Source organism: Ascaphus truei, chromosome 1 (genome assembly GCF_040206685.1).
Source record: "Ascaphus truei isolate aAscTru1 chromosome 1, aAscTru1.hap1, whole genome shotgun sequence".
NCBI lineage: Eukaryota > Metazoa > Chordata > Amphibia > Anura > Ascaphidae > Ascaphus > Ascaphus truei.
In genome coordinates, this window is record NC_134483.1 from 119150367 (window position 1) to 119167440 (window position 17074).

The 17074-nt window shown below is 41.6% G+C and overlaps 1 protein-coding gene across 3 annotated transcripts in view; it reads left to right on the top strand.

Moving 5' to 3' along the window:
- The window catches only part of SHOC1 (shortage in chiasmata 1), a 203922-nt gene that overhangs the window by 87648 nt on the left and 99200 nt on the right, over window positions 1-17074 (top strand). For all 3 annotated transcript variants that reach the window (XM_075594058.1, XM_075594064.1, XM_075594073.1), the window contains 5 exons: window positions 909-1038; window positions 6712-6791; window positions 9960-10196; window positions 14608-15075; window positions 16431-16568. In XM_075594058.1, coding sequence (XP_075450173.1) covers window positions 909-1038; window positions 6712-6791; window positions 9960-10196; window positions 14608-15075; window positions 16431-16568 — 1053 coding nt within the window. The remainder of the gene's footprint in view (window positions 1-908; window positions 1039-6711; window positions 6792-9959; window positions 10197-14607; window positions 15076-16430; window positions 16569-17074) is intronic.

Consider the following 17074-nt stretch of genomic DNA (forward strand, 5'->3'; position numbering starts at 1 on the left):
GTCACCTCGCTCTTTCTTTTCTGCCATATTTACTAAGTGCTGATATTCCACAGAGCCACCTTCCGGCGCTGGAAGACATAGAAGTGAATGAGCAGTAAAGTATCTTTCAGCGCCGGAAAGCGTGTCTTATGGAGTAGCACCACTTAGTAATTATAGCTTATAGTCATTTATATTTTACTATATCTTACTAAGCTAATTGTATTATTTCAGTATTGATCATATTATGGCCCATATCCACTAAGCAGTGTTCTGCCATATGACGCCTTGCAGCGCTGGAAAAGCCCTTACGTACGGTTCAAGTCAAAGGATGGTAAGGCGTCTTCCTGTGCAGGTAGTTGTCTAATAGCAGATGACTTCATAGATAAATCTTTTTACTGTATGTGAGGGGAAAAAAATCTTACCATGCGTAGAAAAACAGTACAAGATCATTGTATTGTATGTCTTTACTTATATAGCGCCATTAATGTACATAGCGCTTCACAGTAGTAATACGCGGCAATCATATAAATAACAAATAATATAAATAACAGGTCATGGGAATAAGTGCTTCAGACATAAAAGTAACATTTATAAAGAGAATTCCCTGCTCCGAGGAGCTTACAATCTAATTGGTAGGTAGGAAGAACGTACAGAGACAGTAGGAGGGCGTTCTGGTAAGTGCGTCTGCAGGGGACCAAGCTTTATGTATCATGCGTATAGTATTAGCCACACTGCTACTCATATGCTTCCTTAAGCAAGTTTGTCTTAAGGTGGGTCTAAAAGGTGGATAGAGAGGGTGCTAGTCGGAGTATCATAGTGTAAGATCACATTAGGGCTACAATTTATTTTGCCTGTTTCTGCTTTATGACTGTGGTTTCAGGAATTCATCCTGTACTGATATGGAAGTTTCTTTACATTTTCTTTTTCAGCATGCTACAGCTCGTATCATCTGCTTGAGGTGGAGATGCCCTTAACTCCGCCGTGTTCAACATTTAAACCTCATGCGGATACACTGGGCTTTGAACTTAAAGCAGAAGAAATGTCACCTCCTCTTCATAAGTATTAACCTTGTATAATTTATTTATAATTTATTTTATTTATAAAAAATGTTTAACCAGGAAGTAATACATTGAGAGTTACCGTTCATTTTCAAGTATGTCCTATGCAGTTATGATGGTTGCATTAAATGAAGAGTGGTAATACATAGAATTTACAGACATTTAATGGACTGAGATAATATGTAATTATGGGCCTATGTAACAGTTTCAGACACGGTTTAAATTGTGGTAGAAGAGGTAGGATAGGCCTGCAATTTGTTGTGTTGCAAGAGGTAGGTTAGGCCTGTAATGTGTTGTGTTAGAAGCCTTTACCCAACTCAGTAACTGAGCAGCTGTAAGAGCAGCGAACATAATTATATTACATGCAAGTACAATTATATTAAAAACTTACGTTACTTGAGATATATAACATGGCTTTCCAAATACAAGCAGAGTACATAAGATCAACTAACTTTTTTTTATTTAAACAAGTCAACATTTCGGGGTTGTCACACCTTCATCAGGATTATGATAGTGTGACAGAACACCGAAACATTGACTTTTTTTAATAAATAAGTTACTTTATTGATCAGTTAAGGCTGGTGTGCTGCATCTTATGTACGCTGGTTCTGAATGCAGCTGCAGAGACTGCTGGTGAGAAGCACCCAGCAAAGGAACACAGCATGACCATGTTGCTGCATACAGTAAGTATGCATTCCATGCATCCAGAATCGCGGTATCCAAATATAAGCCCACGCTTCAAAACAACAAGTACATTCAAAAGTCTTCTGGCTGTAAAACTGGAGCAAAAGTCCCATTGACTCCTATAAGACCTTATCCCTTCATAAATCTGGTGTAACAATTTTTCTTCAGTTTTGCAATTTGGAGACTTTGACACATAACCCCTAATGACTGCATGACTTGCCAGTCTTAAGGATAGTTCATCGAACATTGGAAGCTCTTCAGCGGAACGTGTCATGGTAATCTTAGAGAAATTGGGAGATACAATTCTGGTGCAAAAAGAAGCCAAAAAAAACCCAGCAAAAAAAGCAGACAAATATACCATATCGTTCAACTGTGGGGGGTGTTTTTCTCTCGTAAATTAACATTTGTTTGCAGAGTTTTTGTGACTTTTTTTACCCACCATAACTTTTATATAATGTGTGTGTATCCAGAGAGAAACACATTACATGCACATTTTTGCGCCAGCACTGGAATGTGTCTTATAGAAAAGCAGCTCTTAGTAATAAATAAGGGCCTTTATGCTTTCATTAACAGTAGCTTTTATCTAATCTTATCCAATTATCTATTTTTTCCATCAGGGGACCAATGTTGCTTAAATCCCAATGATTTTATCGTTATTTGGAAAGACAATGAAAAGAAATGTGTCAAGAGACTGATCTTGGATATAATATATCTTGAATTAGTGGCCAGGAGTCATGAAGAACAAGTCAATGGCAATTACTGCAAGATCAGGCGCAATGTCTGATGAATCGCGGTTTCATGACTCCCTGCCAATGTTTTCAATCGCTTGGTCCTAGGCATTCCCAAACATACAATAATTAGAATATCCTTTCTCTAAACAGCAGCAGTTGTACGTCTGCTTGTAACTGAGAATTGGTACTGATTTCCTGTGCAATAGAATGTATTACATTTAATGCCAATGGTGTAAGAGGACAGAGAGTCACGAAGGTGAACCTTATTGAATAGCATACCAATACTTAGGGATCTATGTATTAAGGCAGACGTGAGGCATTATGGGGGAATACAAGTGCACCAGGTGTATCAAAAAAAATATCCTATAGATTTGAATGGGATTTTTTCTTCTTGGATACATATGGGGCACTTTGCCTCAGAATTGCACCACCTTTGCCATCATATACAAGCCCTTTAGTTTTGTGAGATTTCCTCATTTGCGTATAACATTTACGTATTGCACATAATTGACAAGCCAAAATGAAATGACTACAAAAACTATTTTAGCAGGGTTTGGGCATGCAAGAACCGTTTAACTAACACAGTGAGATGTGTTTCTATGCAATATTGCCCAATTCTGCAAGGAAAGGCAATTTTTACTTTAATAAATAAGGAAACCAACATCACAGCTCTAATGACAGCTGGTGCTGGTTTGCATGTTTCCATAATGAATGATATGATAACCTTTGATATAATGCGTAATCTTAATACATGTTGATATGATTGTACAGTACATAAAAAGTTCAAAGAGGGGACCGATCACAGCAAGTGGTAGGGCTGGAGGCAGGTACCAATAAAAAAGTATTTATTTAATTAAACAGCATAACAGCAGACAGATACAGGGTCCTCTGACGCGTTTCTCGCCCGTCAGGCGCTTTATCGATAAACGCGCCAGAGGACCCTGTATCTGTCTGCTGTTATGCTGTTTAATTAAATAAATACTTTTTTTATTGGTACCTGCCTCCAGCCCTATCACTGGCTGTGATCAGTCCCCTCTTTGAACTTTTGCTGCACTTACCTGGACTGAAGCACGCCTCACCGGGATCCAGCTGACTCTGTGAGTTTATTTATTTATTTACACGAAACTTCCTTCGGTTGCCAGTGTGCTTCTCACATCCCTCCAGCCGTCCAGACCGCCGGCAGAGGCATGTGCTTTCACACAGGGTAAGTGTTGATTTTTCTTCACTTGCCCTTGTCAGCACAGTCAGACCTCTCTACTGGTCTTACCTTATGGGGCTTTAATAGGAGTGAGATTGCCTTCATTTACACACTTCATTGTGCACCTGGATTGATTTGTCATTTCATGCTACATGGATTCTGGATTTGTTTAACGTATTCCTACACCACATAGTGACGTTTGTAGCACCAGTTAGGGGATGGTTCCCTATTCCCCTATGCTCCATGATTGTACATAATACCGTGGGGCCTACATATCAATGTAGAAAAAGTTTGTTTTGACGCACTGCTCCATTATTTTGATCAGAATTTCGTCATATTTAAGGACAGTTTAGACTTGCACCACTTCCGAAGTAGAGGATTTTCTAGGGCAACTAACTGGGAAATACATAGAAATGCAGACTGGGATACATCTCATTATAACAACAAGTGCACAATGCAACTCCTCCCCAACTCCTCCTGCTCTCCCCAAGTTGCAGGCTGGGGCCGACGGCGCAAAATTGGGGCAAAATACTTTGATACATATATGCTGGGTGAAAATGCCCTTGTCTTGCACTGAGTTTGCCTTTATACGAAGACCCCGATCTGAGTGTGTACTAGTACGTGCACTAAGGGGTCTATATATCAAGGCAAAACTGAGGCCAAAATATTCACCAGATGCATCAAAGAAAAAAAAATGATTGAAATTATTAGGTTTTTTTTTTCTCGGACATTTCAGAATTGCATACATTTTGCTTACTGTAGATCGCGCAATCCAAAAAACATACCCAGTCCCTTCAAGGACCCCTGAAACTGTATCCCAATGTGTGGGAACCAAAGTACAGATGATGGGACTGCTGCATCTCTTGATTTGTTCATCTTGGTCTCAGATTCGAATCATTGCACGTGACCCGTTTTAATAGTAAAACAGTTAAGCCATCCATCACTGTTTTGGCAGTTCTTCTCTGCTATATCATATTGCAGATGCTAAATCAGCACTTGAACAAACTCCTCCAAGACAAGGTCACCAATGACTTTGAAGAATCTGCTGAGGGCAAGCCAGAAACCCCTGTGCGCTGTATTGTTGATGATTCATGCTTTTCTGTTTTTATTGTGTGGCATTTCGGATGTACATGTGTTGCCATTTTTTTAAGCTTCTAAGCAATTTTAAACATGTCTGTGGTCCATGAGAAATAATGATTTTTCAGCATACTGTATGTGATTAAATAATTACTTTATGACTATCAAGGACACTACCTAAAGTGCTATCTATTCCTGCTCTGGTTTCTCTAAAATGTCAGGGTACTGTATCATGTACCAAGTTTGATTTTTGCCCAAAACTTTACTAAAATAGAGGCCTTTTTAATGAGACATTTAGCATCAATGTATCATGTTCTTATACACATACTGTGCAGCTTATGGTTTGGCAAGAGCAGCAGAAGGAAACATTTAAGTATCACATATACAGTATATGAATATATTTTTTAAGTGAAACTTCTTTGCTGGGACCTAGGTGAATTTGCTTCGTGGGGACGGAAGTAATGTCACGGAAGTTACGTCATTGTGGGCAAAAGAGGAGCTGGGCGCTCGGCGCATGCGCAGTACCAGCCGGCGCTCGGCGCAGTAGCCAGCGCTCAGCGCATGCGCAGCAGCCGCCTGCGCTCTACACATGCGCAGAGGAAACAGCACATAGTTGAGAAACAGAGACACCCACACAGAGAGACACACCCACACAGAGAGACACACACACGCAGAGAGACACACACACACGCAGAGAGACACACACACAGACACACACAAGGAATTCACAGTTAGTATAAATATACAAGTGCAACAAGCTTAAACAGGGTGTGTGTGCCGAACATGCGCGTTCTAAGTCAAACTTATTTGCGTTTTGTCACTGAAATTGTGTTTTGATTTTTAATTAAAAACATCACCATCACAAATACAATTTCTGTGAGAAAACAGTGACAAAAGACAAAGAAATGTCACCTAAAATGCGTGTTCTCGGCACACACACCCTTCCCCCCCCCCCCCCCATTTCTTTAACTTCAAATATCAAACTCCAAATTTGCCTGTAGTGTGTTTATCTTTATATACCATTCTGTTTTTGTGAGATAATGTGAAATCTGCACCTGGTGTAGTATGTATGTGTGTGTGTCTGTGTGCGGGGCCTCTTCCCTTCCCCGTGGGGCGGTTGAGGTGGTGGCGTTGGAGGGAACTGTCCTACGGGGTCCTCACATGGAAGTTTGGCCTCACTGGAAGTCGGGTTCGGCTTCCAAAATCGCTGCCTGCTTAGACTGCCTCTATCGCCACCACTGTACCCGCTCCACAGGTGGGGCCCCGGGAGAATGCAGACGCACCGATGGCACCGCCATCAATTAGATTTTATCTACACATCAAACTAAAGTAGGAACACTTTGAACTGAGGGTGCAATTCGCTAAGGTCCCCCTGCAGCAACACCAGGGCAAAATGGTATATTTAAATCTGTTTTTAGTGTGTTGTTTTTAAACTTGTTTTTTTGCACAGGTATTGTTTTCGCATTGCTATATGATACATATCCCAATTTCACTGTGCTTACCATATCATACATTAAGCTGAAGCGCTTCCACTGTTCAATTAATTACTCTTAAAGAAGCAGACATCCGTTTTTTTGTTTGGTGGGGAGGCTGATCCTACCTAACCACTACTGTAGCTCCAGAGATATTTTTTGTTTCTTGTGCAGGGCTTTACACAGAAAAGCTACAAATACGGCCTGTTTTCATGTGATGCGAGTCATTGTAAAATGCATGTTATGCATATCAGATAGCTATATCATCATTATTTTGTATATAGTTCTGCCACTGTCAAAGCGTTTGCAAGCATAAGTAATCACTTCCACAAACACCTTCCAATCCAGTTTATTGACTGTAAAGTATTACCAAAATAATGAAGTATACATGTAAAACAGCACGTAAGCACAGACAGATGGTGTAACTGGATAGTGATTGTTTTCAAGCACAATCACTAGTTAGGATTGTATAGTAACTGCATTCTCTTTCTTTACATCTTTTGTTGTCCTAGTCTTTTGATTACAGATTCCGCAAAAGAGACCCTGGAAAACTCGGTGTGCCATTCAGAGCTATACCCTATGTTGCTTAAAGGTACAAAAGATAAGTAAATATTTAGGAAGAATAAGTAACCGTTGAACTATCGGGAGAATACTGTATATGTGTGTGTGTGTGTGTATGTGTGTGTGTGTGTATATATATATATATATATATATATATATATATATATATATATATACTGTATATATATATGAAAAGAAAAAGAAGAAAACAGGCGCATACCTAGTGCATTAACATAATAACAAGCGTTTATAGAACATTAAAATCAACAAATGCCCACTCACAAAAGTACTGATTAAAATAGCAGATATGAGATTGGCTCTCATGTGCCAGAAGTGCTGTCCGATCAGGGTAATGGCGTCCGCTCGCGTCTCTTATCCATGCAGTCAGATACCGGAAGTGACGTCTCTCCAATTCGGCGCTTCTGCACAGGAAGTCCCTCCGGGAACCAGCAATAGCCACACCAGGTTCTCTGTGCCAGTAATCCAACACGGGGGAGCAGGAACCAAAATTCTAACACCAGCAGCAACAGAAGGTCATGGGCACGTGACGGCTTCTCACAAACCACGCCCTACGCGTTTCGTCATTATGTTAATGCACTAGGTATGCGCCTGTTTTCTTCTTTTTCTTTTCATAGGTATAATAAGGGAGTAGTGAACCCTTGAAACGGGCTGCAAAACACCTGGAGACATTACTTTTGGAACAGGACTGTGTTTTTTCAAAGGACTTTTAAAACAAGGTTTTTTAGTTACAATTTTTAGTAACAAGTTATTATTGAGGCATCACAATTTTTTATCCACAGTTTTTATTAGTATTATGTTTTATTAATTATTGTTGTTGATTGCTATTATATAATTATCTTTGGAAAATTAGGTTCATATTTTAATTAGCTTTTTTCTCATCACCCCATTGGGTGTATCTATAGGCTTATTCTTCTTCAGCTTTGTTTAGGTTATATTAGAGGCGCTACTTCATTAATTTTTGTCTTTTTGTGATATATATATATATACACACAGTGGTTGACAAATCACCAAAAAATCTACTCGCCACACAAAAAAATCTACTCGCCACCTAGTACCAAACGTGTGCTGCTTGGGCCAATATTTACTCGCCCGGGGGTTAAATCCACTCGCCCGGGGCGAGCAAATGTATAGGTTTGTCGAACACTGTATATATATATATTATTATTATTATATATATATATATATATCAACACAGAAAAAAAGAATCCCCTGATAGCACTCTAGCATACAAAAGTAACAAAATTTATTAATCACAAGTAAACATACATAAGTTAAAAGAGGGAGCGGTGGTGTCCTGCCTGCTGTGGGATAGTACTAAAGCTCCTTAAAGACAAACATAACAAGCTGACATCACTTCCTCCTGCCGCATCACGTGTTTCCGTCCGACGCTCCCACTACACAGGGAGCATGCGCATTGTGGCGGTTGCGGCCGTGATTTACCATCTCTGAACCCACGAGTATTTACCTCGGCTGTGGACACTCTTTACTGCTGGACTTATGCTAAGTATCTCTCGCACCTTGTTTTGACTCTGTTGTACTGTATATCATCTGTCATTCAGTCAACCTCTGTGTGTGCCAAATTTATACTCATTCCACTCACTGCATATTATTGCTGTTATGCACACACTGATTTACTATAGGGGTTGTTACTTTAGTAGTTACTGACCGGCCGGTCTGAGTTGTTAGAGGCAAACATTGTTTTGCTTCTACACTCTCATTACTCTTTGGTGCAGTTATTTTCATCTGCTAAGCATATAGTATCAGCTTTTTATTACCTGTGTCCACATTATAGTTCAGTAATATGTTCTCCTCTTAGACCACTATAAATTTAGTAACAGCCCATTTCAGCTTGTTATGTTTGTCTTTAAGGAGCTTTAGTACTACCCCACAGCAGGCAGGACACCACCGCTTCGTCTTTTAACTTATGTATGTTTACTTGTGATTAATACATTTTGTTACTTTTGTATGCTAGCGTGCTATCAGCGGATTCTTTTTTTCTGTGTTGGTTTTCATATTACTCCCATCCCCAGCACTGCCAGTGGTGTTATTATTTACACCTCATTGAACTGGTTTTAGCACAGCTTATTTATATAGGTCTGTTGCAGGCTTCTTTGTGTTATATATATATATATATATATATATATATATATATATATATATATATATATATATATATATATACTTCTTTTTAAATGTTGTACATGCACACTTATTCCCTTCCCTATTATTCACTTAGGTTTAGATCCACAAAAGGGTGCTAAGATTTAGCACGCCTTTGCTCCCATTGAAATTAATGGGAGTAAAGACGTGTTAAAGCTTAGCATCATTTTGTGGATCTGGGCCTTAAACGGGCTGTAAGGTGTCATGGCTTAGCACCACTAAGTAAATGTGGCCAAAAATGATTTGCCCAATATCACATAGAGTGAGTAGCGACCGTCTCAAACCAGGTTCTTCCTCCTAAGACCTTTCTGTGCTGGAACTTATTGTGACCCATATCCCTGAAGGAATTAGAGCGTATTTAGCACCTAGATACTTCTTCTTACAAGGCTACGGCCCCAGTGCGCGCGCTGCACGCGAGACAGGGTGCCTGGCGGCGCACGTTCCCTGCATCAGAGCGATCTGATGGACTTCAGGCAACTCGCGACGGGGAGGCATGGTGGGGGCGCGGCCACGACGTCACGTGGCTGGTTCGCCCTCATTGGCTGAACCGCCACCGTGACGTGGCCAACGCTCGGCCGTTGTGCCAAAAGACGTACACGCCGACTGGGGCCTGCCCCATAGAGGGCTGTACTTTGTGTGCGTCACACGCGCAGCCACCGGGGATGAAGCCTAAGCAGCGTGGAGGTCCAAGATGGAGGGAAATGCAAATGTCTTCAAATGGGCTTCATGAAATGTTCATGAACAGAAACATTGCTAAAAAATGTCACCACTTCTGCTAGAATTTCGCCATCGCTTTGGGGAAATGGCAGTAGGTGAAGGTTCATGTGACCTTCATTTAGGGTCATTTATTGCTTAGCAAATATCTTTTTTTCGAACGTTGACATTTTGCACCATTTTTGTTTGCGAGGAAATGTCAGATTACGCCTGGCTTTTGAACTTCGGTGAAAATGTTGCACGTTTCTATTAAGAATGTCACATTTTATCTGCAGTTGTAATTGCACACTTTTTCCTTTTGTAGTTCCAGTTATCCAGGATTCATTCCAGCACTGGACTATTATGGAACTAAAGGAGAAAATATCCATTAATCCAGAGATACTCACGTGTGTCACCTTAGGAAATAAATGGTGGAGCGAATCAGGACTCAATGCGACATGCACTATCACCATAGAGCAACTGAATACACATAGTTTCAGCGCAAATAACTTGTCAAGCAGAATGGAGACATTTACAGCAGTCACTGCAGCCCAGTTAGAACGTAAGTACATTTTGGCTCAATATAGGTGCCTATTCAAGTAGGTTCAATAACATCAATGCCATATCGATCGGTTTGACATATTCCTACCGACCAGTATGACATTTGTGTTATCACTGTATTCAGAAACAGTTATCGCAATCGTCAGATACCGCTCAGTAGGAAAATGCCATACCGATCGATTTAGCAGTGTCTTTAGCTCTGTCTTTTCCCCCCCAGAATTACATTTAGCGGAGATTCCGGCACCCCATACCGGGGCCTGTACCCCCGGGAAACGGGGTCTCCAGACCTGAAATTAATGCGGTTCAGGTCCAGACCACCCCCCCCCCCCGCTCCAATACTGTGTTAATAAAATAAAAATAAAAGGAGAGCTTCATTACCAGTAAAGAAGGGGTTAACCGCAACTACCATGTTTATTGGTGCGTGAAGGGGGTAGTTGCCCCAGGGAGGGTGCTTAGGCTTCCAGGGAAGGATTAACCCCTCCCTTACCTTAGTGGTTACAACCGCAAAGATAATGAAAAGGTTAAACCCCACGCGAGGCCTAACCACCGTCCCCGGGGCAGCTACCCTCTTCACCCACCCCCTCAACCAATGACACCACACAGGAATTGGCAAAAGTGCCATTTGCCAAAGATGGCTAATATCACTTTTGCCCGTTCAAATCATCATTTACAGTGCAATACAATAAAATACAACAATATAAAAAAAAACACATTACTATAAAATAAATACACTAACCATTTAGAGCTGCAGACCAAGCAATATCCTACATGCATTTTTTTATTTATCAGTTCTGTACTATGGCAAAATACTTATAGCATTGTTGTTGTTTTTTTTTGTTTTTTTAAACAACTCTGAATGACATTTTTAATGTATTATAATGAAACAAGCATTTTTTTTGTTTCTATAAGAGCCATTTACAAAGTCACATCCCCTTCCTCTTCTGAAACAGACTCTGGCACACCCCTTTTTTTTAGCCCTGCCCTCTCTCTAGCAGTGCACCAATTGTATCTAGTGACTGCCTGGTCACATGATCTTCCCCACAGAACTTTGTATCTTTAGTCATCTTCTGCAGCACTGACAGCCATTTAGTGAACCCCAGAGCCGAATCTTCGCCGATCGATCACAGGAAAACGGATCGATCGGCAACTTCGCTAATTACTTATCATTGTGTGGATTGTATTGATGCACATATTTAAGGGGGGGGGGGGGGGAACAAGCTTTGACTGCTGCTTTTATCCATTGATTGTCACTGTTGAAATCCCTCAACGAATCACAGAGAGCCACAATGGCCACCCTACCTGAATAGCTCGATTTGTCAAAAAATATGCGAGTTTGAGCATTTTTGGAGCTAGCGCTCGGTTTGTCTGAGTGGGTGTGCTACTGATCAGGAAGAAGCAGCTTTAGAGCGATTTGGCGTGTTATCGGAGCAATTGGATGTTTTCTTATAATACAGTATGTCTGCAATTTTTTGCCTAAAATTTGTAGCACTTTTGCCTTGATAAATATACCCCATAGAGTCACATAATTGCTTACATATACAATAAATAACTGGGATATATATGTGTATATATAATCTCTTCTAGAGTACAAACATGATTCCTGTTCGTCACCATTGATTTTTCTCAGTGAAAATAAAACATTTTTTTTGAACTAGAGAAAAAGAGACAAAAACTTAAACAAATAAAAAGCAGATAAAGAGAAAGTGGATGACAGTACGGTATACACATTTTAGTGTGTTCTAAAGTGAGAGGGGGAAGAGACTTTGGGGAGGGAGAGAGAGAGAGAGAGACACTGGGGGGAAGGTACTGGGGGAGGGAGAGAGAGAGAGACAATGGAGAAAGAGAGAGACACACACACTGGGGGCAGGGAGAGAGAGATACGGGGGAGAGACAGAAACAGACACACTGGGGGGAGGGAGAGAGAGAGGCACGGGGGAGAGACAGAGAGAGACACTGGGGGAGGGAGAGACAGAGAGACATTGGGGGGAGGGAGAGAGACAATGGGGGGAGGGAGAGACAGAGACACGGGGGAGGGGAGAGACAATGCGGGGAAGGAGAGAGACACACTGGGGGAGGGACAGAGACTGGGGCAGGGGGAGATCAAATGGGGGGAGAGGGAGAGATAAAGTGACTGGAGAGGGGAAGAGAGAGACATTGGGGGAGAGAAACATTGGGGGTAGGGGACCAAGGGGTGAGGGAGAGGCACTGGGGGAGAGGGAGAGGCACTGGGGGGAGAGGGAGAGACACTGGTGAGTTAGGGAGAGGCACTGGGGGGGAGAGGGAGAGACACTGGGGGGAGAGGGAGAGACTTGGGGGGAGAGGGAGAGACACTGGGGGGAGAGGGAGAGACACTGGGGGGAGAGGGAGAGACACTGGTGGGAGAGGGAGAGACACAGGGGAGAGGGAGAGACACTTGGGGGGAGAGGGAGAGACACTGGGGGAAGAGGGAGAGACACAGGGGAGAGGGAGATAGGCATGGGGGGGAGAGACTGGGGGGAGGGAGAGTGAGAGACTGGGGGGAGGGAGAGAGTGACTGGGGGAGGGAGAGCGAGAGACTGGGGGGAGGGAGAGAGAGGGACAATGGGGGAGAGAGAGATAGAGACACTGGGGGAGGGAGAGAGGCAGGGGGGAAAGAGAGAGAGACACTGGGGGTGGGACAGACTGGCGGAGGGGGAGTAATAGAGACTGGGTAGAGGGGAAGAGTGACACATTGGGGGAGGGTGGAAAGAGACATTTGGGGAGTAAAACATTGGGGGGAGGGGGCAGGGAGAAAGACTGGGGGGGGGAGGGTGAGATAATGAATAATACAGCATAATTGGTGATGCTATTGACAACTACCCTTATAATATTTATTTTTAAGTGATGTCATTTGTTTTGTAACATTTTTTTAAATGTGTCCCGGGTTTTTACTTTTTACAATTCAGTCACCCTATTATTAGGATCATACCACTTTATCTCAAGGCTGGTTTTATAGGGGTGCATCTGGAAGTGTAAGAAAGTGACAGGTACTTTCAACTCCAACATGAAATATGTTCTGCATACTTGACTTTTGTTTTACCAAGATAACAATCCAAAGGGAAAAAACAGCCAATCCTTTTACGTTGTAATGCCACGTTGAGTGCTGCATGCAAGTGCATGGTGCCTGTTGTTGAACCCTTAAACGAAATGAAGGACTAAAAATTAAACTTTTCCGTGGCTTGCATAGGCATTCACATTCGGCTAACAGCAGCTAAAAGTTTGTTCAAGTGACAAATAAAATCAATATGTGGGTGTGCTCATGTTTACGCATATTCGGTTCTTTGTGTGTATTTTGGGCTCTGAAAGATTGGTCAGCACATCTTTCAGGTTTTTTTTCTATTGGCCTCTTCAAAACGAGCGGAAAGAACACAGGTTTGGAATCTGTTGTTGGATAGCGCCACCTAGTGTCCCTTTCTTGTCAGTGATAGTTTGTAATGGAAGTCTAGGAAATGTATGAGCAGGGGAGGCTTTCTTTGGCTATGCAAGTTAGAATCTTTCAACCATCATTGACAAGCTTTCCCCACCATTCTGTGTTAACCCATGGCGGAATTTCTAAGCGGGTCCCTTTGTTTAGCTATATGGGATGCTGGGACATTGTTCTGATATCACACGCTAATATTTAGAAAGACAGTAGGACCATAAGCTGTGTGTATAGCTTTTTTGTTTCTGTCGGAGGTGGGAGGAAGGTAGAAGAGCCTGTGTGTGCATTTTGGGTAGAATTACAGAAATACAGGTTTAAAGCCTGTTAATTTCAGCTTCGGGGAACCCCTTACTTCTAGAGGTACTTACCTCCAAAAGGGGTGCTGGTATCTCCTGCAGTTTAAAGCCCACTGTCACATGGGCCAATTAAAAGCCGAAACGGATGATGTCACAGCTTTCTATTGGCCCGCAGGGCCCGGGAGCTTTAAAAAGCAGCCACATACTGAAGTCAAACCTGGAGTGGCTACCGGCACCCACTACGGAGGTATCTATGAAAGCAGGTGGCCCCGGAGCTGATATTAATGGGGCTGAGCTCCGGAGTCCCCCTGCTTCAATCATGGCTGGGATTGCCTCTTTAGAGTAGGCTTGATGTGTTTTTTTTTTTTCAAGTACCGACCCTTTCCTTCATAAATGTATTGCACCTCAGGTAACCTGGTTGATCGTCACATGGAACGACGATCGCATGAATCGCATGAATCGCATGATCGCATGGAACGCATGAATCGCCCAGATTCACTAAAGGGTGCTAAAGTTTAGCCTGTCTTAACTCCCATTCATTTGAATAGGAGTTAGGAAATGCTAAAGCGCAGAACCATGTAGGGAATATGGGTCAATTAAAATCAATATGTCAGAGGCTGGCTTTACCCTATTATTAATCTTCCTCTTCCCTCATTCTCCCATTCTCTCTTCTGCAGGGATGCTGGAAGAGAAAGCGTCCTGTATGAAACAAAGGACAAGTTTACAAAACAGTAAAAAACAGCCCAACTCTCCTGGTGATTCACCCCCAAAGATAAAACTCTCGAGTTCCCCTTGGCACTGGGAGCTTAATGTGGCTCCCAGTGATACTCAGGTTAATGTAGATTTAGTCACTGATGGAAAGGAGCAGGATAAAACCCATGCAGTTGTTTTCTCTGCAGAGGAGGAAGAGTTCAGAAAAAACTCACTCTTAACCACAAGGGTGTTATCACTAAACCATGTGAACCCACTTAGCACTACACCAAGTAAAACTCACGATGCAAGCAAGAATAAGGACACCGGTCTTTATGGACTGGAAACACAACCGGAAGATACTTCAGATCTGCTCAGCAACTTTATCATGCTGAGAACCAGGCAAATCCGAGGCCAGCCTGAGGACAAAGTTACACAGGAGCTTCCAGTACTGGGTATTTATTCATAATAATTAAATGCAATATTAGATCATCATATTTTATTTAATACATGAAAATGAGTGTAAAATAAATATATATTCACACGTGGCAACATTATTGTAACCACTGGTGGGTTAGAACAGCGGGGGAAACTACCATTGTTTGGAACCAGTCACGTAACTTTGGCTGCATTTGTGTGTGTGTGTGTGTGTGTGTGTGTCTATATATGTGTGTGTGTGGTGTGTGTGTGTACTGTCAAAGTGAGTATTACCTACAGCTTTGTTCCCACTGCTCAGGAAGATTTTCATTAAATACATTTGAATGGAACTTATTCCACCCCAGAACATGGAAGGATTTTATTTATTGCTTTGGTAAATGTGTATTTGCTAACATTTTATTTTGTTACACTATGCGGTTTACCTATAAATCTTACATTTCCTATAAAATATCTGGTTTTTTTTCAGATATTTTACAGTATATTAAATAGGCACTACAGAGAGAAGGAAATCTGGTTGGTAACTACTGTATGTATTGGATTAATCCATTATACCATGGATTAACCCATGTTGTGACAGAAGACGGGCGGCACCCTAACGCCACTGGTCTTCTGGGATCGTGACCAAGTGATTGCTTGGGTTAAGGATTACTTGGTCATGACCAGACCTAAGTGACATGAATGGAAGAAGAGGGGGCTCCACGTCCGTTCCGACTGTGTTCAGGGACCTCCACCTCCCCCTAGAAAACAAGAATAATTACATGGTGTTCTCTGAATGTCTGTATAGTGCACTCAAAGTACACAGATAAGTATCATATTACCATGATTTCATAATGAAGAATACCAATATTAAAAATTAGAATATTAGTATTCTTGCTTATTAAACCATGGTAATATGATACTTAGCTATGTACTGTGAGTGCACTATACAGGGATCTTACGTGAGAGCTGTACCTCACATACCAAGTTGTTTGAATATTTATCTCTTTGCACCCTAATATTCCTTTTAGTCTACTTAAACTATACGGCATTAGGAGTGAGCGGTCGGTCATCGCTATTTTTGTAGTTCTCTGAATGTCATAAGGAACATCATAAGGGCAGCCTAAGGGTAACTTCTATCTTTATATAGAGGTATACAATCACGTTAAAAAAAATATCTGAATCTGTATCTAAAAATCAGCCTTTCGTGGTGATAGAAAGTGCACAGACTGCAGGAGAGAGCTGTCTGAAGGGACATAAAAGGCTTCGGGGACCACAACAGAGGTCATCAAGGTCAAATTATAAAAAAACACTCTACTAAAGTCACTGACTGCACTCTTTAGCTACACATTTTGGGGGGCTTTTGTTTATTTCTCTCTTTCTTGTTTCTTTAAAGTTTTAGAAGCTGAAGCTCTAGAGATCAGCACGCCTGAGCTCAAAGAAGATACCCACTTGTCATCTGATGTCATATCTGAAGTGAGGGCAGAAGAGGACACAGAAGACTATCGATTATCTGTTAACATTCAGGCTTCAGGTACAGAGATCATGTTAACATGTAAAGAGGAAATAATATTCATACGTCACAAAGGCATTGTGTGTAGCATACCAGGAATAATCACATGTGATTCATGACACATCATGAAACATGTCAGCTCCCATCACAATAAAAATATATGGAGGCTGTTTTCCAATGTCTCCAAGTTGCAAAATTGCTGCAAGATATATAAAGACCTTATACAGTATATGATGCATATATTTTGGACACTAAACTCTTGTTGTAGGCTCTTAAAGCTGCAGTTCAGTCAATATCCTGCATGTGTGTTTTTTTTAATAAATCAGTTCTGTAGTAAGAAAAAATACTTTTAGCATTTTCTGTTTTAAAAACAACAACTTTGAAAGACCAATTTTCTTGTATTCTATTTTAACAGCCATTTGCTAAGGCACTGCCCCTTCATGTCCTGTCACAAGCACTGGCACACCCCTTTGTCAGCCCTGCCCTCCCTCTAGCATGTCAGTGCAGGAGTGCTCATGAATATTCAT